At 44.9% G+C, this 26534-nt stretch overlaps 1 protein-coding gene across 9 annotated transcripts in view; it reads left to right on the top strand.

The window, feature by feature from the left end:
• The window catches only part of C13H2orf76 (chromosome 13 C2orf76 homolog), an 85943-nt gene extending 63972 nt beyond the window's left edge, over positions 1-21971 (top strand). For 6 of the 9 annotated variants that reach the window (XM_009443180.5, XM_016949586.2, XM_001156029.7 and 3 more), the window contains one exon: positions 556-883. In XM_009443180.5, coding sequence (XP_009441455.1) covers positions 556-632 — 77 coding nt within the window. In that variant the 3' untranslated portion in view covers positions 633-883. Of the gene's footprint in view, positions 1-555; positions 884-20576; positions 20734-21234; positions 21352-21599 lie in introns of those variants that run through there. The other 3 variants (XR_008546558.2, XR_008546557.2, XR_010149692.1) reach the window with 1 other exon arrangement.
• The last annotated feature ends 4563 nt before the right edge of the window (positions 21972-26534 follow it).

The raw sequence follows: 26534 nt of genomic DNA, 5'->3' as shown, positions 1-26534 counted from the left end.
ATGAATTAATCATAAGCAGAGCAAAAAATTAACTTCTTCAGACACATATTTTGATGGGTCATGAGGGAGAATGTAAAGTGATCTGTAAAATATTCTACTGATCCTCTAAGTATTAAATTATTATACCTACAGGCTAATTTCAGGGGGGGAAAAGAGTTTTCCCTCCCCTTCCTTCAGTACCTGAGTAGCATATTTGAGAAAAAAATCAAGGGTTTTTATTTCCTAGCACTGTAAAAAAGACTTTAAATGAGCAATTTTATGATTTCCTGAAAACCAGATTCTTGTATTAACTCTTGATTTTAATTTTTGGTTTTTTATTTTTTGTTCTTCTTTACTTTTAAATCATTTGAGTTTTTGATTCTTAAAACTTCACCTGAAACTTCTTGTTGATTTGGTAAAATGCATTGTGCGACCCAACAAATAACTCATCTTTTTCACTTTGGGCATCTGAAGCTATTCTGAAATACCGAATCAAAGTCATATGGATTTCCATACTTGTTTAAAATTTAGATTTACATTAAAATCTTTTTTTCCATTTTCTGTTTTTTTTTTCAGCCAGTGAAACTGAAATTGCATTCTTCTGTGAAGAAGATTATAAGAACTACAAAGCTAATCCCATTTCATCCTGGTAAAAACATCTCGAGGGCTTCCTTTTTGCATACCTGTATTAAGCTCTTTATTCCACTGCTGAGTTTTTGAAATTGACAAACAAATCTTAAAAAATTAATCCCAGGCTATACTCTTTGAGCTAAAATCTGGTTATTTCTTTCTCTTCAGGTCTTTCGTTCCTTCTCTCTTTCTTTTTCTTTGTTGTTGTAAAATAATATATTATGAGAAAAACATTTGATCTTTTTAAAGGGAAATAAATTGTTATTAAAAATTATTGTGGAATATTGATTCTTAAATTATAATTTGTTTTCTAAAATTAGGAATTATTTTGGTGACTTGCATGTAGAGTTCCTTAAAAAGATTCTAAGACTAAGATCATACTGTTTATTGTATATTTTTTCTGTAGTTTCGAATTAGAGCAACTGTTTCTGTCTGTGGCTACCAGAAATTCTGACTTTCTTGACCCTCATGGCTACCTTTTAGCTCAGGGTGTGTGATACATACCACCATATGTGCAATTAAATTGTGTATATTTTAGGGAGGTTTTATGATGTAGGAAGGTTACTTTTTTTTTTTTTTTAAGTATTGCAGCCTATGCAAATAATGTTGCTGATTTTTTTTTCTTTTCTTGAGCTGTGTTTTCCATCTTCAGGAACAAACTATCATAGAATCAAACTCATTTATTTGGAGAGAGGAAGCAGCAGGATGCTTGCACTTCTGGAAAAAAATTGTTCATTGAGAACAAGTCTATGTCCTGGAAGATACATTCCTTCTAAATAATATAATACTTGTGGTTCCTGATTATGGCTGACCACCAGCACCTGTGGAGTCATTATTTCAGAGGCCTTGCAGTCAGCCTGAGTTTAATCAGAACTCCTGGAGAGCTTAGCTAGCTCTGTCATTGCTCCCTGAGTGCTGGAGGGCTTAGCCGGCCCTGCCGTTGCTCCCTGAGTCCTGGAGAGCTTAGCCAGCTGTGCCATTGCTCCTTGAGTCCTAGAGAACTTAGCCAGCTCTGCCATTGCTCCCTGAGTCCTCAGAGTTGCCAGGAGGGCAAATTGGTTTCATTATGGTCGTGTCTAACTTAAGAAAACCTATTATTTTTTTAAAAATCAACTTTGAAAGTCTGATTAACATGATTAGGAGATGCTTTGCTTTGTTGAAAAAGTTAATAGGGTCTTCTTTAAGACAAATTCTATTTATTTTATTCATTGTTTCATTCAGGAGCAAAGTGTTGAATACACAGATGATGTAGCTTTTTGGGGAGTTAATAAAGAGGAAAATAAGACCCAGTTTTTGCCTCAGTGAATGGAGAAAGACATAGTACAAGCAAATGATTTTAAGAATAGCAGAAAAAGCTGCCATCAGAGCATTGTTGACAGAAATGAGTTCTGTGTGTGTGTGTGTGTGTGTGTTTTTTTTTTTTAAGAAGTACCAGTTGAGCTGTGTCTTAGAAGATTGAATAGGAATTTTTGCTTAGAAGAAAAGAAGGGAAAGGCTTTCTGGAAGAGGGAATAGCATACACAAAAGCAAAGGACTGTGAAAGAGCTTGAGGTTTCAGGAGAAAGCACACATTTTAGTGTCCCTGACTTTTATAGATGGTGCAACTTAATGATGTTTCGACCTTATAGTGGTATGAAAGCAATAGGCATTCAGTAGAAACACTGAGTACCCATACAGCCATTATATTTTCCACTTTCAGTGCAGTATTCAATAAATTACATGAAATATTTAATACTTTACAATAAAATCAGCTTTGTGGTAGATGATTTTGCTCAACTCTAGGCTAATGTAAATGTTCTGAGCATATGTAAGGTAGATTAAGCTAAGCTGCAATGTTTGATAGGTTAGGGGTATTAAATGCATTTTTCACTTAGATAATATTTTCAACCAACAATGAGTTTATTGGGACTAACCCCATTGTAAGTTGAGGAGCATCTATACAGGAGTGTAAAGTACATGGAACAGAGTAGAGGAAGATAAGGCCAGAAAGGTAGGTCGAGGTAGGCCTTACAAGTCATGCTAAGGAGTTAGAACGGTATCTAGTAGGTAGATGGGAGCCAGTAGCATGATTTAAACAGGTATTTGATTCCATTTGTATTTTAGAAAGTGAGCTTTGTCAGCAATGTCCAGGTGGCATAACGACTAGAAGACATCATTGAGCAGGTGAAGTTTGGAAGGCCTGGCCCAGGGCAGGGGCTGAGGGGAAGAAGAGGAGTGGGGAGGTTCTTGGTGTTACCATGTGATCGTGCGTTCCGTGGCAAATATGGTGTGGTAGTTAATTTACATATGTTATCTCATCTGACTTTTACCACAGTTCTTCAATGGTAGCATGTGTATTTATAGATAAAGAAATTGGGGCCCAGAGAGGTAAAGTTATTTGCTCAAGAGAATGCAGTCATGTGCAATGGGATTGGAACCAAATCTGTCTTAAAATCCTGACTTCCCCCATTCCATCCTGCAGCCTCCCAGCGGAGACCTGAGGTAGAATGACCTTAGAATGTTTGGGACCTGGTGAATGCCTGGACGGGGATAGTGTGGGGAGGGAGGAATGGAGACTTCAGTGATTCTTGCTGGAGTTGAGTGGCTGGATTAATGATGGCAGCAGTAATCCAAATAGGGAACTCAATAAGTAGAGGTTAAAACATATTCCATTTGTTTGCTTTGCACACATTCAATTTGCATACCAGGCTTTTTTAAAATATAAAATTAAGCATATCTTTATCTGTGCATGTTTAAGTAGATAATGCAAAAATATGTATGTACAGTACCTTTTTTGATATGTATTTTTCTTATAAAAGGTACATATAGAGTATTTTCACTTATAAATACAGAATAAAAATCAAAAATAAATGTATCAACAGCAACCACCAGAAACTAGAAGAGGCAAAGAAGGATTGTTCCCTAGAGCCTGCAGAGGGAGCAGAGCCCTGCTGACACCTGGATTTCAGACTTGTAGCCTCCACAGCTATGAGAAAAGACATTTCTGTTGTGTTTACAATAAATAAAAATGTATTGTGACTAAAAAGGACTTTTACCAGGAATGGAAGATTGATTCCAAATTAGAAAATCTCTCAATATACTTTTCAAAATCTATAAAGGAGAAAAAAAATTATGTTTATCTCAATAGATGCCAAAAGGCATTTGATGATATTCTTGCTCATGCATATGTAAAAATTAGCAAGGGAAAGAAATACCCTTAACTTGATGAAGTTTGCTCATAGAAAACCTACTTAATGGAGAAGTGTTTCAGCAAATCTATTAGATATGAATAAGAGGCTGTGGCTGGGTGCATTGGCTCAGGCCTGTAATCTCAGCCCTTTGGGAGGCTGAGGCGGGAAGACTGCTTGAGCTCAGGAGTTCGAGACCAGCCTGGGCAACAGGATGAAACCCCGTCTCTACAAGAAAAAAAAAAAAAAATTAGCTGGGTGTGGTAATTTGCCCCTGTAGTTCCAGTTACTTGGGAGGCGGAGGTGGGAGGATCCCTTGGGTCCAGGAGGTCAAGGCTGCAGTGAGCTGTGATTGCACCACTGCACTCCAGCACAAAAAATATGAATTAGACAAGAACGAACACTATTGCCAGTACTATTCAGTATGTTTCTGCAAGTCTTATTGTAGCCAGTACAGTAGGAAAAATAGTAAGATTCTCAGATATTGGAAAGGAGTAGGCAAAACATTCATTTGTAGACAATATGATTGCAAGAAGATTAAGTTTTTTTGAACTAAGAGACTTGAGTGCTGAACCTAAAATGTATTGTTCACAAAAGCTATAAAATAGTGTTATTAGATGAGTATAAAAGACCTAAATAGAGATAGATTACATGTTTATAGGTGGAAGATACCTACCTAATCCATAAATAAATGCAGTCTCAGTCAAAATCCCAAAGGATTTATCATGGAACTTGACAAATTGATTTTTAAATTCATTTGGAAGAAAAATATGCAAGAATAGCCAAGATCAATTTGGAAAAACAAAAGGTAGGCTAGAAGAAAGGGTGGTTGCCTACTAGATGTCAAAATATATTCAGTGATCAAAACAAGTTGGTAATGATACAGAACTAGATAAAATGAGCAATGGAATAGAATAAAGAAACTGATAAAATTTACATGGAAACAATAGCTAATAAAGGTAGTATTTGTAATTATGAGGAAAAGGAAGATTATTTAGCACATGGCCATGTATTTAAAAAAACAGTTAAGGGTCCTACTTCATACCATTCACTAAAATTTCAGATGGATTAAATAACTAAACATGAAAAACAAGATGATGAGTTTATTAGAAGAAAAAATGGATTATATTTGTGACCTTGGGGTAGAGAAGGCCTTCTGAAAACACAAAAGGCGTATGCCATAATTTCATAAGGAGAATGTGTGTTAAGAATGACTAAAAGCAAGCCAGGTGTGGTGATGCATGCCTATAGTTTCAGCCACTCAGGAGGCTGAGGGGGGCGGATTGCTTGAGCCTAGGAGTTTGACACCAGCCTGGGCAACATAGTGAGACCCTGTCTCATAAAAAATGAATTAGTAAAAACAAAACCAAAACATGTATAGAAATCAAAAGAAGCAGAAAAAATCCATCAGGCAATTGCCATGAACATTTTGACATATTTCCATCTAGGTTATTTTTTCTATGTCTATTTTTTAGAGTTTCTGAGCTTTTTCCTGTGTTTTAAGTCACATTTGCTTGTTAAAACAACCAATTCTGGTCCAGGCATGGTGGCTCACACCTGTAATCCCAGCACTTTGGGAGGCCGAGGCCAGTGATCATTTGGGCTCACGAGTTTGAGTCCAGCCTGGGCAACATGGTGAAACCACATCTCTACAAAAATTAGCTGGGCATGGTAGTGCATGCCTGTAGCCCCAGCTACTGAGGAGGCTAAGGAGGGAGGATGGCTTGAACCTGGGAGGCAGAGGTTACAGTGAGCTGAGATCACACCACTGCACTCCAGCCTGGGCTATAGAGCCAGACCTTGTCTCAAAACAACAACAACAACAACAAAATTCTGAAGATTAAAAAAAAGTAAAAATCCTCTTCTTGCAAGGTCACTCCTTTGCGTAGCTTGGTGAGCATACTTTCAGACCTTTCTTTTTTTTGCACATATGTTATTTAAACATATAGGTATGCATTTTAAAGCATTGTCATTTTATGCATTTCAAAGCGTGATCACTCTCTTAAAGATGGTTGAGAAGTCTCATTTTTTAAAAAAATCACCACTATGTGTCAGACACTGTATGTATTTTATATTATCTCATTTAATCCACACAGTAGACTGTGATAGAGTTCTGAGGAGTCCTGGTTTCCCCATCTGTGAGATGGAGGAGACAATAAGGGCCACTTTGCAGAGTTTTGTGATCAAGTGGGACATTGCCTACAAGGCACTTACGGACAGAGCCTAGCAGGAAGTGAGCGCTTATTACATGTCTTCGGGTACTTATTGTGAGAGTGAGTGCAGCGGCAGCAACTTCATTTTGGAGCAAGGAACCCTCACCCTCAGAGATTAAGCCACTTGTCCAAGGCCTAAGATCTGATAAGTCAAAGAGCAGGTCTCTTCTGGCTTCAAATCCTACTTTCTGCCACTCTTTGAAAACAAAGGGAGTTGGGCAATAGGAGAAACATGGTAGAAAGGTGGTCAACCACAGCCAAGAGACAGTTCCCCATCTGCATTGTTGGCGCCCCTTTACAGGCATTTTTCTATTCTCCTTTGAAGAGAACTTGCCTTTGCCAAAGGAACACTTGGGCCCTGGTCCTACGAGTTGGGCCAGGTTTCATGTGACTTTGAGGAACTTCTTTGCCGTAGCAAACGGGTTTTCTTTTCCTTCTTTTTCTGCCTGCCCCAGACACAGGCAGGAGAGATGGTGATGTTCCTGCCTATTTGGACACCCAGAGAACTGGCCTGGCCTGAGCCCCTTTGGAAACCTTCTGCTGATTGCTGGGGACAAGGGGGAAGAGTGGGGGCTTCCCCATTTCTGCTAATGCATGTTGGGGCATCGTGGGCCTGAGTGTCCAAGGATCTGTACTTGGGACCCCTCTGCCCACTAGAGAAGTTGTCCAGCAATCTTGTCATCTTTTTCTCACTGTACGTGTACACATGCATACATGTATGCATGCATGTGTGTTGGGAGAAGGGCTCTGATTATTGGTTCTGGGCAGTTTCACCTCATTTTGCTTTCAGAAACTCTCATGATTGCTCAGAGTAGCAAAGCTAATTGAAGTGGAATATTGACTTGATTGGTCTGAGGTTAATATTTTGAACTCCACCATCAAGACAGTGGGCCTTTCTGTCTGCAGGCCTGGAAAGAACCCATCTCTCACGTGAAGCCACAGTATGCATCTCATGGCCACTCTGTACCTTTCACTCTGCACTTCTAGCATTTATAGGAGTGGAAGAGGAAGGCACGACATTTGTCATTTCTTTCCATCAAAGGAGATATATTTATTCAATGAATCAGACCTGAGACCACTTTCCCCATCCCCAAATGTGCATTTTGGGCTAGAATATGAGCATAAGAGTTTCGATAATGGCCTTTGGAGGCTCATTTGTTGATCATTAGTCAGCGAGAGGGTCATATAGTTGTCATGACTTAAACATACAGGATGTGTGTTGTGCTGCTTGACGATGTGATTTGTTAGGGAGCAGTGACCCTCCTCCATTCCGTGCTGCTGCCACTTTGGATGAGTGTTCAGTGAATAATGTCATTCGTAGGCCGTGAGATTTTAAGATGGAGAAAATCCATTTCAGGTCCCGGATGAAGTCATGTGACTCTTTCAAAATAGGTAAGGGCAGACCGTTTTGGGAATGCTGCCTTAGAGACTCAAGCTTTTGGTTTTAACTTCATTTCTATTATGTCCAATACATAGGAAAAAAACTGTCATCCATAATGGCATTCTTGTGATCTATCAAATCTGGTCGATCAAAGCAGTCACCAGAGCACTCTTAAGGCTGTGACTCCTTCACAGGACTAAGGCAAGTGGCAGGGATGGAGGGTGGTGAGGGCTTCTTCCCCTCCATCTCTGATTTGGTGGGGAATGAGAGCAGTAAGATCGGGAGCTGTCATCTTCAATCCACTCAGTGTTAATTCTGTTTAGCAAAGCACAACAACCTCATTTAATTTCCTGATCAGTGCCCCTTCCTCCTCCCTCCATCCTGTGACCTTGAGGCTTATGCCGTCGGACTATACATTATCGCCGTCCCCTAACCTTGTTGCCGACACCTGCAGGCCCTGTGCCACTCTCCCTTATTACCTGATGATTTTAGCTGACCGCTGCTATCTCTCGTAATTCAGGATAGACATAGACAAACCTTCCTGTACCCTGGGGCCTCTTAGGTCATTGAAGAACTCACTGCAACTTTCTTGTCGTCTCTGTCTCAGCCACCTCCTCCTGGAGGCACACCTTTGCCTTAGTCATTAATAACTGCACCCTAGTCCACAACACCATCTCAATATCCACCTCCCGTTCTCTGACTGCTGTCTCCTGACTTTCCATTTCTCTGCCTCTGGTGCCCCCTCCAAGGCTCTTCAACCCCCACCTTCATTGATCCTGCTGTCTTCTCACTATCCCACTCCCTGACTTGAGATCCTCTATGCCTTCTCATCAATCTCTGCCTAGACCCTTGCTGCCCTGACCCCTCTGGCCCCAGGCCTAACCCTGCCGCGCTCCACCTTCTCCACCTGCACCTGAACAGCCGTACTGCACGTGGTGGGGTGGAGGGCGAGTGCTGACTGGCCACGCTGTTGGTCATGGCTGCTAAGCTGCAGTCAGGTCCTCACGCTGCCCTGCAGTTCCCCTCGCTCTCCAGGTTCCTTTAGACCCTCCACCCTGAGACCCCTCCTCTCACTCCCAGCTGCTGTCTTCACTTCGGGCCATCCTAGACAACATGCTCCTGCTCCCGGCCTTGTCCCTCACCTGCCTTCCTGTGTGGGTGGGCGAGCGAGTAGTGCTATCTGTCCTCCCTCGTGCCCGGGCCCCCCACCTCTGGAACACCAGTGAGCACACCTCAGCGTTGTCCTCCCTCTTCCACACCATCAAGTTCTGCACCCCACCAGCATACGGACAGCTCTCCCTTCCGAACCCTACCACAAGAGCCGCCCCATCTTCCCTTCACAGCCAAATTCCTGAACCGAGTTCTCCATACCCTCTTTCCTCCATGAGGGCTTCCGTCCAGCACTCTGCTGAGACAGCTGTTGCCAAGGTCACCAAAGGTTCCTGTTGCCACAGGAATAGGATTCTGTCTTGGAATTGCTTCACCTCTCAGCAGTGCTGGACACATGGAATCAACTGACACCCTTCTTGCCAACACTTGCTTCGCTTGGCTTCACTGGTCACTCCTCCCCATCTCGTTTGCTGGTTCTTCCTCATCCCTTATCCTTTACAATGTAGAAGGCCCCAGGGCTCGGCCCTCTGACTTCTCTAATTATATCTTCTCCCTAGATGACCTCATGCGTGCTCCCAGCTTTAAATAACAACTAAATGCTGCAGACTCCGGATCTCAGTCCACAGCCCAGCTGCCCGCTGGAGTCCCTGCTGGGTGCTCCCCATCCCTGGTGAGGTGGCTGATAGGTATCCTCTGATAGATGCCTCAGATGATAACACACTCCAGCTGAGCCTCTGAGCTTTCTCCCTGAGGCTGGACCATGCTCAGTCTTCTCCACTGAAGGACATGACCTCCAGTCCTCCATTTGTTTAGGCCAGAAACCTTGGATATATATCTCTTTTTTCTTTTACCCCCACAGCCAGGCCATCAGCCAGTTCTGTCTGCTCCACGGGCGTTCAGAGTATATCCAGGCCCCAGGCGCCTCTCACCTTTTTCACTGCTACCACTGGGTCCAAGGCACCACCATTCTTACCTGGACTATTGCAGTCACCTTCCTTCCAACTGGGTTTCTTGCTCTCACTTCTACCCCACTACAATTCTTCCCGTTCTCATTCCTGCCCCGCTGCAATTCTTCACCCAGCCATCACAGTGGTTCTTCTAGAACATGAGTCAGATCCTGTCATGCCTCAGTTCAAAACCCTTACTCAGAGAAAGAACCTTGGCCTTGGTCCTCTTCCCGGTGCACACCAAACATATGCACGCCCCAGGGCCAGCTGGTAAACATATACATGCCCCAGGGCCTTTGCACTTGCTCTTCCCTCTGCTTGCAGTGACTTTTCTACATTTTTTGCATGGTTTTCGCCCTTTCTGTCAGATGTCTGCTCAAATGCCATCAAAGAGGCCTTCTCTGCTTATCCTAGATAAAATAGCAAATGCTTGCCCTTGCAAAACTCATTTGTCTATCTCTGTTTTACTTTTTTAAAAATCCTTTTCTGTTCCGTCTTCTGCTATTAGAATGTCTCCAATGTATAGAACAGTGGCTGGCACTTCATAGGCCAGCAGGGATGTTTCTGGGATGAGTGAATGACTTTAAAATTATATTTGTTTTTTGTTTGTTTGTTTGTTTTGTTTTGTTTTGTTTTGAGACAGTCTCATTGTGTCGCCCAGGCTGGAGTTCAGTGGCACAGTCTCGGCTCACTGTAAGCTCTGCCTCCTGGGTTCAAGCGATTCTCCTGCCTCAGCCTCCTGAGTAGCTGGGACTACAGGCGCGTGCCACCACACCCAGCTAATTTTTGTATTTTTAGTAGAGGCAGAGTTTCACTATGTTGGCCAGGCTGGTCTCAAACTCCTGACTTCAGGTGATCCGCCTGCCTTAGCCTCCCAAAGTGCTGGGATGACAGGCATGAGTCACCGCACCTGGCCTAAGATTGTATTTGAATGTTAAAGCGAAACTTTACAGATTGTTGAAGCTCATCCCATAGCAATGTATTAACAGATCTGTGTAGATTGAATACACTCTCTAGGAGTTTCTTTAGTTGAAATTAGTCATCCAGATGTGTAAAGTGGTATAGACTGAGCTCTGGAATAATTGGTCAGCAGTCCTGTGTGCATATGTGTTTCAAATGGAGTTGAGGAAATGAGATGAAAACCTGTGTTGAAAGTTAGTTTGTTTTTGTGGGTCTGACTCGGGTCACTGCTGCACTTGCATTTTCATGCGGCTGACAGTTCTTTTCTGCCGCTAGGGCTCTGCGTATGCCTGGAGGCGGTCCTGAGCCTCCTGTGAGGGCTTTTTTACCAGCTGGAAAAAAAAAAACAACAAAAAACTCAAACGCTGTGGTGGTTAGTCACAATAAGCAAGATAAGTGTCCTAGATTGTCATTTGTTTCTGTTTGAACTGTTCCCTGGAAAACTGAGTGGAAAACTCAACAGTGGATTGTACAACTGTACAAATTAAGGCAGAATTTTTTCCCCCACTTGCCTTAAAGCAAAGTTGCTTGTTTTAAAAGTGACCTAGAAGTGAACTTGTGGTGACATTTAAAATTATACAAATTGGAAAAGGCAAATGGTGCACTTTTGCATATATTGGAATTATTTGTCCTTCTGTGTTTGCTTTAGGCAAGCATGAGTGGGAGGAGAGAGCTCCGCTTGGACATAGGCAGCCCGGGGTTGGAAGAACACAGGCATTGTTGCTAGCTTGGAGGCGTGACCTTGGGTGAGCTGCTTGGCCTCTCCAGGTCTCAGTTTCTGGCTCTGTTAAGTGGGGATGTTAACACTGACCTTCCAGAATTTCTCTGTGAGTTTGTTAAGGCGACCTAGCTCGGTGCCTGCCTAAACATAATCTGTTTTGGGGAATAATTTCTGTTACACTGCTATTTTACAAAGAAGTACTACTAACCCCATCGCGCAGAGAGAACATTTAGACACTGAACAGGAGGTTGTCCCCCATGAGTGCTAGGCAGTGGAGCCAGCCTCTTCCTACAAGGCGGGGGTGTCCGGCTGCTGCCCGTTCTCCCCCTCCACCTGCCAGCTCCAACCACACCACCCAGCAGTGTTCTTGGACCCAGGGAAGGACTCGTTTTTTATTTTCCAAGAACCTTCTCTTCCCATTTCATTTCCCGAGGTGCCTTGCCCTTGGATTCAGCCAGCCCTGAGCACATTACCTGTCACATGTTTCCCTGACATATCCCCTTTCTTCTGGTTGCAATTTTCCCCAATTAGGAGTAATGGGCTCATTAACAACAGCCGGCACTTTAAATTTCCTTTCTATAAGGATAAAGCCGTCCCTTTCACTATTCTCTGGCTGTAACTTGCTTCAAGTGGGATGGGGTGGAGTGAGGTGGTAGAATGAATGGATACACAGCTTGTTCAAGGAAATATAATCTCTAGGAAGAAAAATCTTGCAAAGGCAGGTTTTGTAGTTAGAATATTCTAGATACCTGCCAGGCACCAGCCGATTAATGCCCAGCCGTTCATCTTTACATCTTGCCGAGCAGCTTCTCCTCGGTATGACACCTTTCCCGCCATATTAGCAGAGCCTCATTACGCAGAGCAGTCCAGGCTGCAGGTCAGGTGGAGTGGCTCTGCACTGGCCCGCCTTTGCCTACCCTTCAGCCACCAGGTGGCAGCAGAGTCTGTCTGGGCCTGGGAACTGATGAGGCCGAGCCGGTGTCAGTCATTTGTTAAGGACTGTGTTTAACAGGTTTGTCCCTCTGTAAGTCAGCCTTGGCGCCTGATAGCTGAAAGTCAAAGCCATCAGCTTGTAGATGGGGTGGCATGTTGTACTAGTGCTCAACAGCGACCATGCAATTGCTACTGCCTAAAATTTTATTTTTATTTTTATTATTTTTTTGAGGCGGAGCCTCACTCTGTCGCCCAGGCTGGAGTGCAGTGGCACGATCTCGGCTCACCGCGACCTCCGCCTCCCAGGTTCAAGCGATTCTCCTGTCTCAGCCTCCTGAGTAGCTGGGATTACAAGCGTGCAATGCCACGCCAGGCTAATTTTTGTATTTTTAGTAGAGAGAGGGTTTTGCCATGTTGGCCGGGTTGGTCTCGAACTCCTTACCTCAGGTGATCCACCCGCCTTTGCCTCCCAAAGTGCTGGCATTACAGGCATGAGCCACCACTCCCAGCCTAAAATTTTATTTTAAAAGTCAATGCTTAATTATTTCAAAGCCAATACCTAACTTTAGTCAGTTTTACCTCTATAGTCTTATTTCCTTCTTTTTCTTTTATACCACTCTATTTAATGATGGGCCATTTCTAAAAAGAAGACTAATACTGTGTCAACGCTTTGGAAAACGTCCCTGTATATTTGTTGAGGATTCCTTAAAGCTGAGGGTTGAAAGGTGGTGAGCCGGTTTCTATGGCTTCTGTGTTAAATGCTTCCTAGTACAACAATTGATAGGCAGCCTCCTCCATTTGGCCCAGGTGAGGTGCTTAAAAAATTCCTTCTCAAACCAATTGCAGGGAGACGTTCTTCTGCTTGGTGCAGGGGCTTGGAAGCTGTCCTTTAGCTTGGGCATATGTGAGCCTGTAAGCAGTGCCCAGAGCTTTGGGGTCAAATGGTGACTCCCATGCAGGGGCAGGGACGCAGGAATTACTTTGCAGAGGGAATGTCCCTCTTCCCTTCTGAAGACTGAATGTTCTCACACATAATTGGGCAATGCCAGTAACTCTTTGGATAGTGTATGAAACCCTACGTTTGTTTCTAGGTTATTTTAAAAATTAAGAAATCTCACTTTAAGGCAGCAGACAGAATAAAAACCAGTCTGCCCTGGTGCAGAGCGGTGCCTCTGTGGTCTCTCTTCCTGGCTTAGCTGGGTGTGGCTGACAGCAGAGAACTACTACCGGCAGAGGGCTGAGTTGGGGCTACGAGCGGGGCCTGAGACAAGGTCTGAAGTGGCAGGGTCTCTTTATAGCTCTGTGGACCCCCTTGGTGTCTAGTTCCAGTCCCCAGTCCTGTCAAAGCCACCCTGCACTTTTTTTTTTTTCTTGAGACGGAGTCTCACTCTGTCGCCAGGCTGGAGTGCAGTGGCACGATCTCGGCTCACTGCAACCTCCGCCTCCTGGGTTCAATCGATTCTCCTGCCTCAGCCTCCCAAGTAGCTGGGACTATAGGCGCGTGCCACCACGGCCAGCTAATTTTTGTATTTTTAGTAGAGATGGGGTTTCACCGTGTTGGCCAGGATGGTCTCGATCACTTGACCTCCTGATCTGCCCACGTCAGCCTCCCAAAGTGCTAGGATTACAGGAGTGAGCCACTGCGCCCGGCCACCCTGCGCTTTAATGCAGACACCACAGCTGGTAGACGCTTCCAGACTAAGATGTCAAGGAGACTTGGTTAAGTGCAAGATGGAACACAGAAGCTAAACCACAGGAGAGTAGAATCTTAAATTTGAGGCAGAGTACAGTATGTCCCTACCTTCTGGCTGCATGAGACCTCCTGACCTAGCGCACATTCTGCAGCCTTAAGGCCCCCATGTTTGCTAGAAATGCGTTGGGACCTGCCTGCAAAAGGTCCTAGTAACTGGCCTTCCTCGGGCTCCAAGTCAAGGGAACAGAGTAGTTTCTAGAGCCAGCAATTCTCTCTGTATTCTCTCTTCCTCTCTTTCCAACGTGTTGCGTTTTTCAGTGTCTTGGCCCAGGGTTGCTTATACACTTGAAAGCAGAGCAACTTGAAGACAGATTATTTCGGTTTTCCCTGAAAGCCTTAGAGAGTCAGGGAAATTTTGCTAGAAGGCTTGAGGTGGAAGAGAGGGAGAGGAGGCTGGGGGCTGGAGTGACTCACCAAGGCTGAGGGGATGGAGCTTGTGGGTTCTACCATTGCCACGTGTCTTGTTCTGGGGAGGTGACTTGTCCTCAGAGGGGAATAGCTGACCCTAAGCAGGTGAGTGCCCCCTTTCCAGTTTCTGGCCTGAGCAAGGCCTGCAGCTCCCAGGTTCTGAGGGTGAGTGTCTAGCTTCTGGTGGATGGTGCTTTCTGCCAGTGTCGGGGTTGGAGCTTTCTCTACTCTGACAATTCCACCCTTCCATCCACTTCTCACCTTCAAAACTTGGATCAACTCTCTTGCCCTCGATGTCTTCTCTCTGGGTCTCTTTGTCTTCATGAGTTTATGTTTGTATTATCCCCTTACTCCCATCTTAATGGGGTTTTCAGAGGAGATGATGTAAATGAATAATCAGCCTCTCATGTTTAACTTTGGAAATCTGCTTGCTTGCTCTCTCCCTTTCTTTTTTAAAATTGAAGTATACTGTAATCCCAGCACTTTGGGAGGCTGAGGTGGGTGGATCACGAGGTCAGGAGATCGAGACCACGGTGAAACCCCGTCTCTACTAAAAATACAAAAAATTAGCTGGGCGCAGTGGCAGGCGCCTGTAGTCCGAGCTACTCGGGAGGCTGAGGCAGGAGAATGGTGGGAACCCGGAAGGCGGAACTTGCAGTGAGCCGAGATGGCGTCACTGCAGTCCAGGCTGGGCGACAGAGTGAGACTCTGTCTCAAAAAAAAAAAAAAAAAAAAATTGAAGTATAATTTACAGATGGTGAAATGCAAAGATCTTAGACATGCAGTTCTTTGGGTTTTGACAAGTGCACGAGCCACATCTAAGTCAAGATGCAGAACATGCCCACCACCCCCAAAACCTCCTTTGTGCCATCGCAGTCCCCTCTCTGCCCCTCTGTCATCACCCACCACTGCCCTCTGTCATCAGCCACTACTGCTGCGATTTCTGTCACCATAGGTAAATTTGGGCCTTCATTTTTGAATATTTGAGGGTAAGGTATATGGTCCAAATCACTCTCCCGACACAACCAACCATCAGAAGACCAGCTCTAATATTATAAGAAATTGGAATTTAAGTAAGAACAATGCCATTTTATTTTAAACACACACAGTTGCGTCCAAATGCAACCTCTTCCTTCAGGAGTAAGGAGAGAAGATGTGTTGTCTTCTAGAATTTCCTTCATAACCAGAACTTCATGTCAGTTAAAAACTTCTGCCATGAAAAAAAACTCAAGGAATCAAGAAAGAGCCTCAATGTCTTTGAACAAACATCACGTCTCCTCAGATCTTCCATGTCATATTCCCCTTTGTTGTTCTCAACAAAAACAGAGACTTCCCATCTTAAAAATGTATATGTGATGTCTTATTTAAAAAAAACATGTTATTTTAGCCCTGCTTTCAAATAACCCTCTAAAGTTGTATACTTGAGGGCAGAGGCCCTTGTGGTGGGCTTGTGGGAGAGGGTCTTGGGCGGTGTGTATGTATGTACATGGGAACCTGTGATGGTGAGCTGGTGGGGACTGAGGTGTGATAGTTGCCTGGTTTCTGGCTGGTGGGCACTTCCATTATGTGGATATTGCATATGTGACAAAAGCCATATTTCAAAATTTCAAGTATTTTTCCAGCAAGGTCCAGCAAGCTCTGCAGGACAAGCCATCAGAAGTGAGACTGAGCCAGGCATAAAACAGCCAGCATTTATCAAGGGCTTGCTCTGTCAGGCCTCACTAAAGCACTTTGCAGATATTTACTCACTACTGCTCATGACCCCTGTGAGGTAGGTACTAGTTATCTGCATCTTACAGATGGGGAAGGGGCACTTGGAGGTAAAGTGACCTGCCCGAGGTTTCCCAGCTCCTAAGTGATGGAGCCTGCCAGAACCAACCATCAGGAGGGACTTCGCAGGTGAAAGAAGGTTCTTATGCTGACTGGGGGTACTAAGAAGAAATTCCTAGTCCATAGCTGGAGCAAGTGAAACCCTTCTTTGCCTTTCACTACTTGCTGATACCTCCTCAACAGAAGTCAGCTCAGAATTGCTGGAATGAACATCTCATGAGAACGGCCTCCCCTTCCCTTCCCACCGCCATTGCCCTGCTTTGGGCCTCATCATTTCTCATCCTGACCGCAGAGACACTCTCCCGTCTGGTGTCCTTCCCTGCAGACTCTCATCCACCAAGTCCAGCCTTCATGCCACTGCCAGAGTGATCTTTTAAAAATGCAAGTCTGACTGCTGTATCCATCCCTGTTCAGAACCATCGGATGGGTCCTTGTTTCCTTCCGAATCACGAGCACACTCTGGCATGGTGTAGTGGGGCTTCTTTGGTTTGATCTCTGGCTACATCTCCAGCTTCTCCTCCAGCTATGGAATTTGGCACCTCCTCCTGTCTCCCGCAGCTCTCCCCTGTCCCCTTACCCTGTTCTCTCTGGGCACACCATGCTGCCACTTTCTCAGACTTCCCACTCTGGTCTCTGAATGTTCCACCAGACTAGCATTCATCCTGGGAGGCACAGCCAAGGACCATCTTGTCCTTAAGGTCCTTTCCATCCCACCTTCCCAGCACTTCACAGCCAGGAGACTGGTCCCTGCTCTCCTTTTCATCCTGCTGTGTGCTGGCCAGTCCTCTGGAGCACTGATCACACACTGTGGCCTTGCTTTTTTTTTTTTTTTTTTTTTTTTTTTGAGATGGAGTCCTGCTCTGTCACCAGGCTGGAGTGCAGCGGCATGATCTTGGCTCACTGCAGCCTCTGCCTCCCGGGTTCAAGCAATTCTCCTGTCTTAGCCTCCCAAGTAGCTGGGACTACAGGTGCCCACCACTATGCCCAGCTAATTTTTGTATTTTTAGTAGAGATGGGGTTTCACCATGTTGGCCAGGATGGTCTCGATCTCTTGACCTCGTGATCCGCCCGCCTTGGCCTCCCAAAGTGCTGGGATTACAGGTGTGAGCCACTGTGCCTGGCCGGCCTTGCTTTTTTATATACTGACCTTCCCCAAACGATGTGGCTTTCCCTGAGGTTGAAGATCAGGCTTACTCTTGCATCTCCATGGCCTGCACACACTGGGAGTTGATAAATGCAAGGGTCTGTTATTTATGTATGAATGAATGGATTCACTTTCCTTGCTATACCATATACTCTTCTAAAAGTTACCAGGCTTTCTGGAACTTATATTAAGAAATTCAGATACCAGCAATAATATCCAGGTAACTCAGCCTCTACCCAAATTGCTTGATGAGATTACCTGTGTCTCAGCACTAGGACCACAATTTCGGTTTCTTTTCCATTTTCTCCATGCCCTGACACAGTGTTGGATATCCACTACCTGTTTAAAATATATGTGCTGATTTGAGTTGGTCAGGTGTTGGGGGTGGGATACGACAGACAGAGAAAATGGGGTCCCAGCTACTGAGGACACAACACATGAACAAGGAAACGGGACAGATCCTCTTGGGAAAAAGCCCCACTGGGGCCAATTCCGGGGCCTTTTCCTCCACAGCCCGCAGAGATGCCTGTGCACTTCCCCCAAGAAGCTCCTCAAGTTACGTGACCCTGAGGAAGGTCTTCCTTCACCATATGATTTGTTACAGGAAAAATAAGGAAGGAATTTGGAAGCAGTTAAGGTCACTTTGTGCCGAGACTATCACACTATATCATGTTAAATAAAATGTCAGGTGATAGTTATTGAGTCATTCTTTTCTAATGGTTTTATGCACAGTAGATAATTGTATTATCTACGTATGATTTGGATTTGAATAAATTATCAGTCTGTTAAGAATTTAATAAGAACATGTAAATACATTTGTATTCCCTATTTAAGTCAACCTAAGAATGAAATGATGAGAATAATGATATTTTGTGAGGATGGTGGGGGCTTTATGGTACATGACCTCCTCTGATCTCCACCACGATCCTGGAACACAGATATTACATCCCCTTCTTACAAATGAGAAAACTGAAGCTCAGACAGGTTCATTTGCCTAAGGTCTCCCATCCCAGAATACGGGTTCAAATTTTAGAGGTTTTTCACCTTATGCTACCTATAGATATTCAAATCTAAATTTATTCACATGAAATGATGGGTTAAATTGTTTACAAAATTATCAACCATAAGACTCTGTTGACAAATACCCATGAAATATTTACTTTTAAAAATGTCCTGTCCATGCATATGAATTTCAGTTTTAAACATGAAAAGTATTTTAGCTTTTAGGTTGCAAAAAAAAAAAAAAAACAAAATCCCAAAACAACCCGCCCACTATATGGAGAGTATGCAAAATGAACACGGGCTGATGATGTACATCAGTGTTTCCGTAGAGTAACAGGAAACCTGGAACGGTATTTTTGGGGTGGAGGTAATTTGGTAATATATACCCAGATAAAAATTATGCAAGCCCGGTGATCCACTGAGGCCTCTTGGGGGCTCTATGGGTGCAGTGACAGGGACGCAGGAGTGCAGGGAGGGGCTCTGGGTTGCCAGAGACCTGCTGTGGAGAAGTTTTCTGCCCTCAATAAGCCCTACAACTGTACACAGTTTGGTTTGAGTCCTGTTTTCATCATCCGCAAAATTAGCCTACTTATGCCTTTGTGGTGTGTCAGCATTGAATATTGGGGTGTCGGCCAAGTGCTTAGCCAGGAGCCTGTCTGCGGCATGGCTCAGCCAGGCAGGATGTGACATTCCCTCGTGGTCAGTGAGGCATGCTGTCCTGGCTATGACGATTGGGAGGATGTGAAACTGAAGCTGGGTGCTGGCGAATCATGGAGGCAGCTGGGAACCTCAGTGTCTCAGGCTCAGTTCCTCAGCTGGGAATGAGAAAAGGGTGTGGCTTAGGAGAGGGGTGAGCCTGATGTCTAAAACCGCTTTCTCTCATGGGTGAGCAAGTTGAAAAGCCAGATTCTACCAGGGAGGTGGCACAGGACGCCTTGGCTGTGCTCCCGGATGTGTGGGGCTGTTTCATCACACAGTTGCATGGGGCTTGCTTGTGTGCTCAACTTTCCGGGATGTCCTGAGACTGGACTTTCCAGTTTCCAAGATTCAGTCCCATTGTCAAAGCCTAATATCTGATTTTTTGATTTGATTATATGGTGTAGAGAAATGGAAAAATCCTCAAGTTTGGGTCATTAAACATTGTAAAATAGGGCCAGGTGCAGTGGCTCACACCTGTAATCCAAGCACTTTGGGAGGCTGAGGCGGTTGGATCATTTGAGGTCAGGAGTTCAAGACCAGGCTGGCCAACATGGTGAAACCCCATCTGTACTAAAAATACAAAAATTAGCTGGGCGTGGTGGTGGGCGCCTGTAATCTCAGTTACTCCAGAGGCTGGGGCAGGAGAATCGCTTGAACTCAGGAGGCAGAGGCTGCAGTGAGCCTAGATGGCGCCACTGCATTCCAGCCTGGGCAACAGGGCCAGACTCCCTCTCAAGAAAAAAACAAAAACAAAAACAAAAAAACCAAAAGAACCATTGTAAAATAGAAATGGATATGGGGAAGAGAGAGGGGGAGAAGGCAAAGCAGGAAGGAGGAGGCAGGAAGGGCAGAGCTGGCACCAAGGCAGGCCCTGGGCTGGATGCCCAGGAGTGTGGGCAGAGGGGGTGCAGCACTGAGAGGCGGACTGGAAGCTTCCATTGCCAAGCTCATGACAAAGAATGGGAGGCAGGGAGGAGGCCCACAGATCTTGCTGAGTGCTAAGCGCCTGCACCCCTGCCCCGAGCTACACCTTGGTGCCACTGTTGACAGCCAGCCCAAAGCCTCCAGGGAGATGTTCACCAGTGTCTCTCAGGGACTTGGGCTTCCTTCCCACCAAGGAAGAGGGAGAGAGACTAGGGCTGCCCTCCGCTGTGAAGGACCCTGCTAATTATTCATGACACCCCCGCAGAGTGGCTGGACTGCCACAGCTTCCCCTGTGCCCATCCTCAAAGACAGCCTCAGAAGTGGACATCCGTCTTTCAGGAGGGGCTTAGAGGAGCTCTCCCAAGGACGAGCATGTTGTTTCCCCCCTCAGCCTTGAGTTTTGAAGAGTGAAGCGGGGGTGGTTAGTGATTCTAGGTTTAATGCTTCCACCCGATTGCCCATTTCATCACACTCCTCAGTATTATGACATTTGGATTATTTTTTAATCTTCTCTTCCCCTTTTTGTTGTTCTGCTGTTGAACCGATTATGCAGAACTGTGTGTTGATGTCTCTGTGGCACCTTCCCTCCAGGGATGCAGCTCTGTTTTCCAAACACCCCGCTTAATCCTCTTAGGAGGGAGGATGCACCGGGGTGCTCACCCTGTCCGTCAGGGCCGGCAGAGACGGACGCTTTACAGGTGTTTGTTAACCTGGACCATGCTGGACGGGAGGCTTGGAGGCACCAAGATGCCAAATCTCTTACCCATCCTTCCAGCCAGGCGTCTCAAGTGGCTAAAGAATAAATGCATGAAAATTAAGAGCCAGCTCTGCCTGCGAAAGGGAACAGGAGCAAGCTGGCTGTTGGCTGTCATCTGGAGTCACCTACTGGGAAGTGCCAAATCACCCCAGACCAAGGACAGGAAGGAGGCTTGGTGAGTGACAGTCCCACCCTGGCAGCGCCATGAACAGCAGTTCAAAGTGAAACAGACTCCCTGCATCAGAGCCGACCTATTGGTATAAGATATTTCACTTGCAGCCCAGCGGCGTTTGTGATAAATAGATCCACATAGGATTGCCTGGTTCCATTTTTCATGTATGTGGGCTTCTCGGGACACCTCTCACTTTCCCAACTTTTTATATCTTTTTTTTTTCTTTGAGATGGAGTCTGGCTCTGTCGCCCAGGCTGGAGTGCAATGGCATGATCTCGGCTCCCTGCAACCTCCACCTCCTGGGTTCAAGTGATTCTCCTGCCTCAGCCTCCCAAGTAGCTGGGATTGCAGGCGTCCACCACCACGCCTGGCTACCAATTTTTATATCTTAATGGCCTTTCCAGAACTTTCCAGAACATGTACAACATGCTCCTAGTGGGCCTGGGGATGGTTGAGGGTGGGTAGCGCAGTAAGACAGTTACTGTTACTTCAGTTTTCTTTCAGGTCTTCTGGTTGAGTGAGGAAGAGGTTTCAGTTTGGTGATGGCGACGTCCTTAAGACTTCACTTGCTTCCCTCTCTCTGTTCTTTTGAGAGCGGGTCTCCACCAAGCATTTTAGCAGGTAAAAAATCTAGCTAGAATTTAATCATATTATTTTGTTTTTATTTATTTTGAGGTTGTAACTGCTTTAAGGTCTTATAGCCAGTAATAACGGTTTCCTATTCATGTTAGGATGTTTATTTAGCAAACGCTTATATAGCACTTACTCTGTGGAAGATCTGTTTTAAATACCTTAAAAAGAGAAACTGTTTTTTTCTCTCTCTGTCATTCTTGTTCTCTCTCTCTCTCTTTTTATTTTCTTTGTGGTAGGGTCTCACTCTGTCACCCCAGGCTGGAGTGCAGTGGCAGGATGGCGGCTCACTGCAGCCTCGACCACCCTGGCTCAAGCTATCCTCCCACCTCAGCCTAAGAGAAACTCTTGGAACGGAAAACCAAATACCACATATCCTCAGTTATAAGTGGGAGCTAAATGATGGGAACACGTGGACGCAAAGAGGGGAACAGCAGACACCGAGGCCTACTTGAGGGTGGAAGTTGGGAGGAGGGAGAGGAGCAGAAAAGATAACTTTTGGGTACTGGGCTTAATACCCGGGTGATGAAATAATCTGTACAACAAACCCCCATGACATGAGTTTTCCTGTGTAACACCGAACCTAAAATAAAAGCTAAAAATAAAATTAAGTTAAAAGAGAAGCTGTCATTTTTCTCATAACCTAATTACAAACCTATGTGGTAAGAACTATAATCACCCTCATTTTATAGCTGGGGAAACTGAGGCAAGAGGAGGTTAAATCGGGTTAGGAAGTAGTAGAAGTGGTGCTGAAACCCTGGCAGTGTGGCTCCAGATTTTGTGTTCTTTTTTTTTTTTTTTTTACCATTTTTTTTTAGAGATAGCGTCTTGCTGTCAGCCAGGCCGGAGTGCTGTGGTGCAATCATGGCTCACTGCAGCCTTGACCTCCTAGACTCAAGTGATCCTCTCAACTCAGCCTCCTGAGAAGCTGGAACTACAGTTGTGCACTACCAGCTTGAGTAATATTTAAAAAAAATTTTTTGTAGAGATGGAGTCTCACTATGTTGCCCAAGCTGGTCTTGAACCCCTGGCCTCCAGTGATCCTCCTGCCTCCCAGATTCCTGTGATTACAGGCCTGAGTCCCCATGTCTGGCCTGGATTTTGTGTTTTTAACCTCGGTGCTATGCTGCCTCTCCATAGGGAGCATTAAAAATTAATGTTTTCAGGCCGGGCGCCGTGGCTCACGCATGTAATTCTAGCACTTTGGGAGGCCAAGGCAGGTGGATCACCTGAGGTCTGGAGTTCGAGATCAGTCTGGCCAACATGGTGAAACCCCGTCTCTACTAAAAATACAAAAATTAGCCAGGTGTGGTGGTGGGCGCCTGTAATTCCAGCTACTCCAGAGGCTGAGGCAGGAGAATCGCTTGAACCCGGGAGGTGGAGTTTGCAGTGAGCTGAGATCGCACCATTGCACTCCAGCTTGGGAGACAGAGCGAGACTCCGTCTCCAAACAAACAAACAAACAAACAAACAAACATTTTCAGGGAAAACAAGTGAGTAGATTTGAAGGAAACGTTGATATAAAGAAATGAGGTCCAAGCCTGGGTGGAAATGGCAGATATGGTGGAGGTGAACGGAAATGGATGCAGCGGCTGGCCACACTGGCAGACACAAGGAAGAAGGAGCTAGTGGATTAAGCACTTACTTGACCTCAGACACGGCACCCTCCTCAACAGGGTCTCTGGAGCCTCAGCTAAACATTCCTGCAGGTTGATTCTGTAGTAGAGATACCTTGCCGGAACAGATGTATTCGTAGTAATACACACATGCACACACATGTAGTGCTGCTTTTGCTATTAGGTACCAGTCCTTTCCTTTCACCTTGGTGTCAGCCATAGGGTGGTTTTCAGCTCTGCTCAGAGATAAGCTGAGGAACTCCTCCAGGCCCTACGGATGGGGGTGGTGCTGGGCGGGGAGTCAAGGCCAGGCTACTCCTGAGGCCAAGCAAGGTCTTAACCAAGTATTGAAAAGTGACCTCAGGCCAGGTGCAGTGGCTCACGCCTGTAATCCCAGCACTTTGGGAGGCCCAGGCAGGCTGATCACCTGAGGTCAGGAATTTGAGACCAGCCTGGCCAACATGGAGAAACCCCGTCTCTACTAAAAATACAAAAATCAGCCAGGCATGGTGGTGGGCACCTATAATCCCAGCTACTCAGGAGGCTGAGGCAGGAGAATCACTTGAACCTGGGAGGTGGAGGTTGCAGTGAGCTGAGATTGTGCCACTGCACTCCAGCCTGGGCGACAAGAGTGAGACTTTGTTCTCAAAAAAAAAAAAGAGAAAAGTGACCTCAGTCTTCCTACTCAAAAAGGAAAGTGCTAGGTTCAAACATGACTCTGGACCATGATTCTCAGACTTCAGGGTTTACATAATGAAGAATTTAAATCTTAGAGATTGATTTGGATTTGGCAGCTCTTTATTTTACTAAGTATGGACATTAAAAACCAAACCACAGTTCCCTAAACAAAGTCCGACCACTGTCTATCATCACTATCAATATGTAAATGAAAGGAGATCCTAACACAGAAACATAGGGAGGAAATAAACTCAGAATAACCCGTGTGCGTGTGCATGTTTGCATGCATGTGCGTATCACATTGCTTAAGATGATGGAAACTTCTTTGGGGAACAACATTGGCAGTATTGGGAACCACCGGCCTGGAGTGCCTGTCTGCTGTTTTTGCTGTCTCCTGTTGGTTGCCTTAACTATCTTAATTTAAAAATTACCTCCCTCAGGTCATACCAACAAGGTATTTCCTAGTTATCCTGAAACGGAAGGTCCTGATTATGGATTGTCCTGGCTCTTACTCTCTGCAGATTTTTTTTTTTTTACGTTAAATTCTGGGATACATGTGTAGAATGTGCAGGTTTATAGGTATACATGTGCCATGGTGGTTTGCCACATCTATCAACCTGTCATCTGGGTTTTAAGCCCTGCATTCACTAGGTATTCATCCTAATGCTCTCCCTCCCCTTGCCCCCAACTCCTGACAGGCCCCAGTGTGTGATGTTCCCCTCCCTGTGTCCATGCGTTCTCATTGTTCAGCTCCCACTTATGAGTGAGAACATGTGGTGTTTGGTTTTCTGTTTTTGTGTTAGTTTACTGAGGATAATGGCTTCCAGCTTCATCCATGTCCCTGCAAAGGACATGGACTCATTCTTTTTCATGGCTGCATAGTATCCCATGGTGTATATGTGCCACATTTTCTTTATCCAGTCTATCATTGATGGACCTTTGGGTTGGTTCCAAGTCTTTGCTATTGTAAATAGTGCTCTCTGCAGATTTGTAAAAGGCTACTTCCCACTTGGCCCCATCACCAGTGGCGTAGAAAGTCCCAGGAGGCTGTGAACTTTGAGAGGACAGCCATGGTGTCTGCTCACTGCCCTATCCTAGGACCTAGCACAGGGCCTGGCATAGGGCGGGCACACAATGCCTATTTGTTGCATAACTGAATGAATGAACAGATGAATGGCTGATGAAAAAGAGAATTCAATTTTTAATTTGTATTCTTAGTGTGCAGATCTGATAAAGTCTTCATATAAAACACATTTGTGAATCATGAAACATGATAATCAAAAGTATACCGTGAACCCACCACACGACCTGGGAAGAACACTTGGATCTGGCTCCCCTATCCCATCCTCCTTGCTTCCCTAGAAATAAAAACCAGCTTGAATTTTGGGTTTATCATTCCCCTGCTTTTTTAAAGAATAGTTTTAAAAATCACGTGTCTACTTATTCCTAAACAGTATTGTTTAATTTTTGCTGATTTCTGAGCATTATAAAAATGTTATCGTGGTATACAGTCTATCCTAAATTTTGTGTTTGCCAGCCTTGCTTCCTTAAAATATAGTTTTAAAAATCACATATGTATGTATTCCTAAATAATACACTGTTTCATTTTTGCTTGGTTTCTAAGGCTTATAAAAATGGTATCATATAGCATGTAGGTTTTTGATACTTGTTTTTTTCCCTGTCCATAATCATGTCTCTAAGTTTCACTGGAAGAATAGGTAATTTATTTTCATTGCTGAATAACAGGCCATCATCTGAATAGCACAATTTATTCATGCCCTCCTGTCAATGGAGTTTGGGGCAATTATGAACAATACTGAAATCAACACTCTTTTAAACAAATTTAGTTGCTAAAAAAGAAACCATTATGGCCAGGCGCGGTGGCTTATGCCTGTAATCCTAGCATTTTGGGAGGCCAAGGCAGGCTGATCACTTGAGGTCAGGAGTTTGAGACCAGCCTGGCTGACATGGTGAAACCCCATTTCTACTAAGAATACCAAAATCATCCAGGTATGGTAGTGGGCGCCTGTAGTCCCAGCTACTCCGAAGGCTGAGGCAGGAGAATCGCTTGAACCTAGGAGGTTCAGTGAGCCGAGATCGCGCCACTGCACTCTAGCCTGGGCGACAGAGTGACACTCCATCTCAAAAACAAAAACAAAAAACAAGCCAAAACCAAAAACAAAAAACACCGTTATACATATACGTGTATATATAGCATAAGACAAAATGAGAGGTTAACGAAATTACAAGATAAACACCTTTAAACATCCCCACATAAAGGAAGCTGACTCTGACCCCATAAGCCTGCCAGGCTCACTTTCCCAAATGCAATGCCCCTCCCCTCCTCCAAGAGTAAACGCCAGCCTGGCTTTTGTGCTCATTGCCTCTTTTATTTGCAGTTGTGCTCCCCATTACTGAATACTACGGATGAGCTGTGCCTTCCTCCCCTCCCCTCCCTTCCCTTTGCTTTTATGTCAAAATATTAGGCTGTCGTTTTCACCCGTGTGTTTCTCTGGCATGCTTTTATCGTCTGCAGGGATGTTATTCTACTTTTTATTTTTTCTTTGAATAACCGTGTGGGATTTCACTTCAATCCTTTTCTGCTACTTATGTTTACATAATATTAGATTTCCTGAACTTTTTGAAAGGAAGCATAATTTAAGGGTTTTTCTCATTTCACAATGGTAGAGCACTCTCTTCTGTTGTTTATGTTCAGTATTTTAAAAATAGGGCACCTCACTTCCTGAGAACTTCCATTCCGTTCTCCCCTACTGTAGTCTGGGTTCTCTTTTTTGCTTTTCTCTATTTTCCTGAAGTGCTCAATTTGGAGTCTGTTCCCAGCTGGGGTTCTATTCTGGATAGGGGCTTGGGCTGGTTAGT

This window comes from Pan troglodytes, chromosome 13 (assembly GCF_028858775.2).
Source record: "Pan troglodytes isolate AG18354 chromosome 13, NHGRI_mPanTro3-v2.0_pri, whole genome shotgun sequence".
Taxonomy (NCBI): Eukaryota; Metazoa; Chordata; class Mammalia; order Primates; family Hominidae; genus Pan; species Pan troglodytes.
This window is presented reverse-complemented; position numbering and strand designations above follow the sequence as displayed.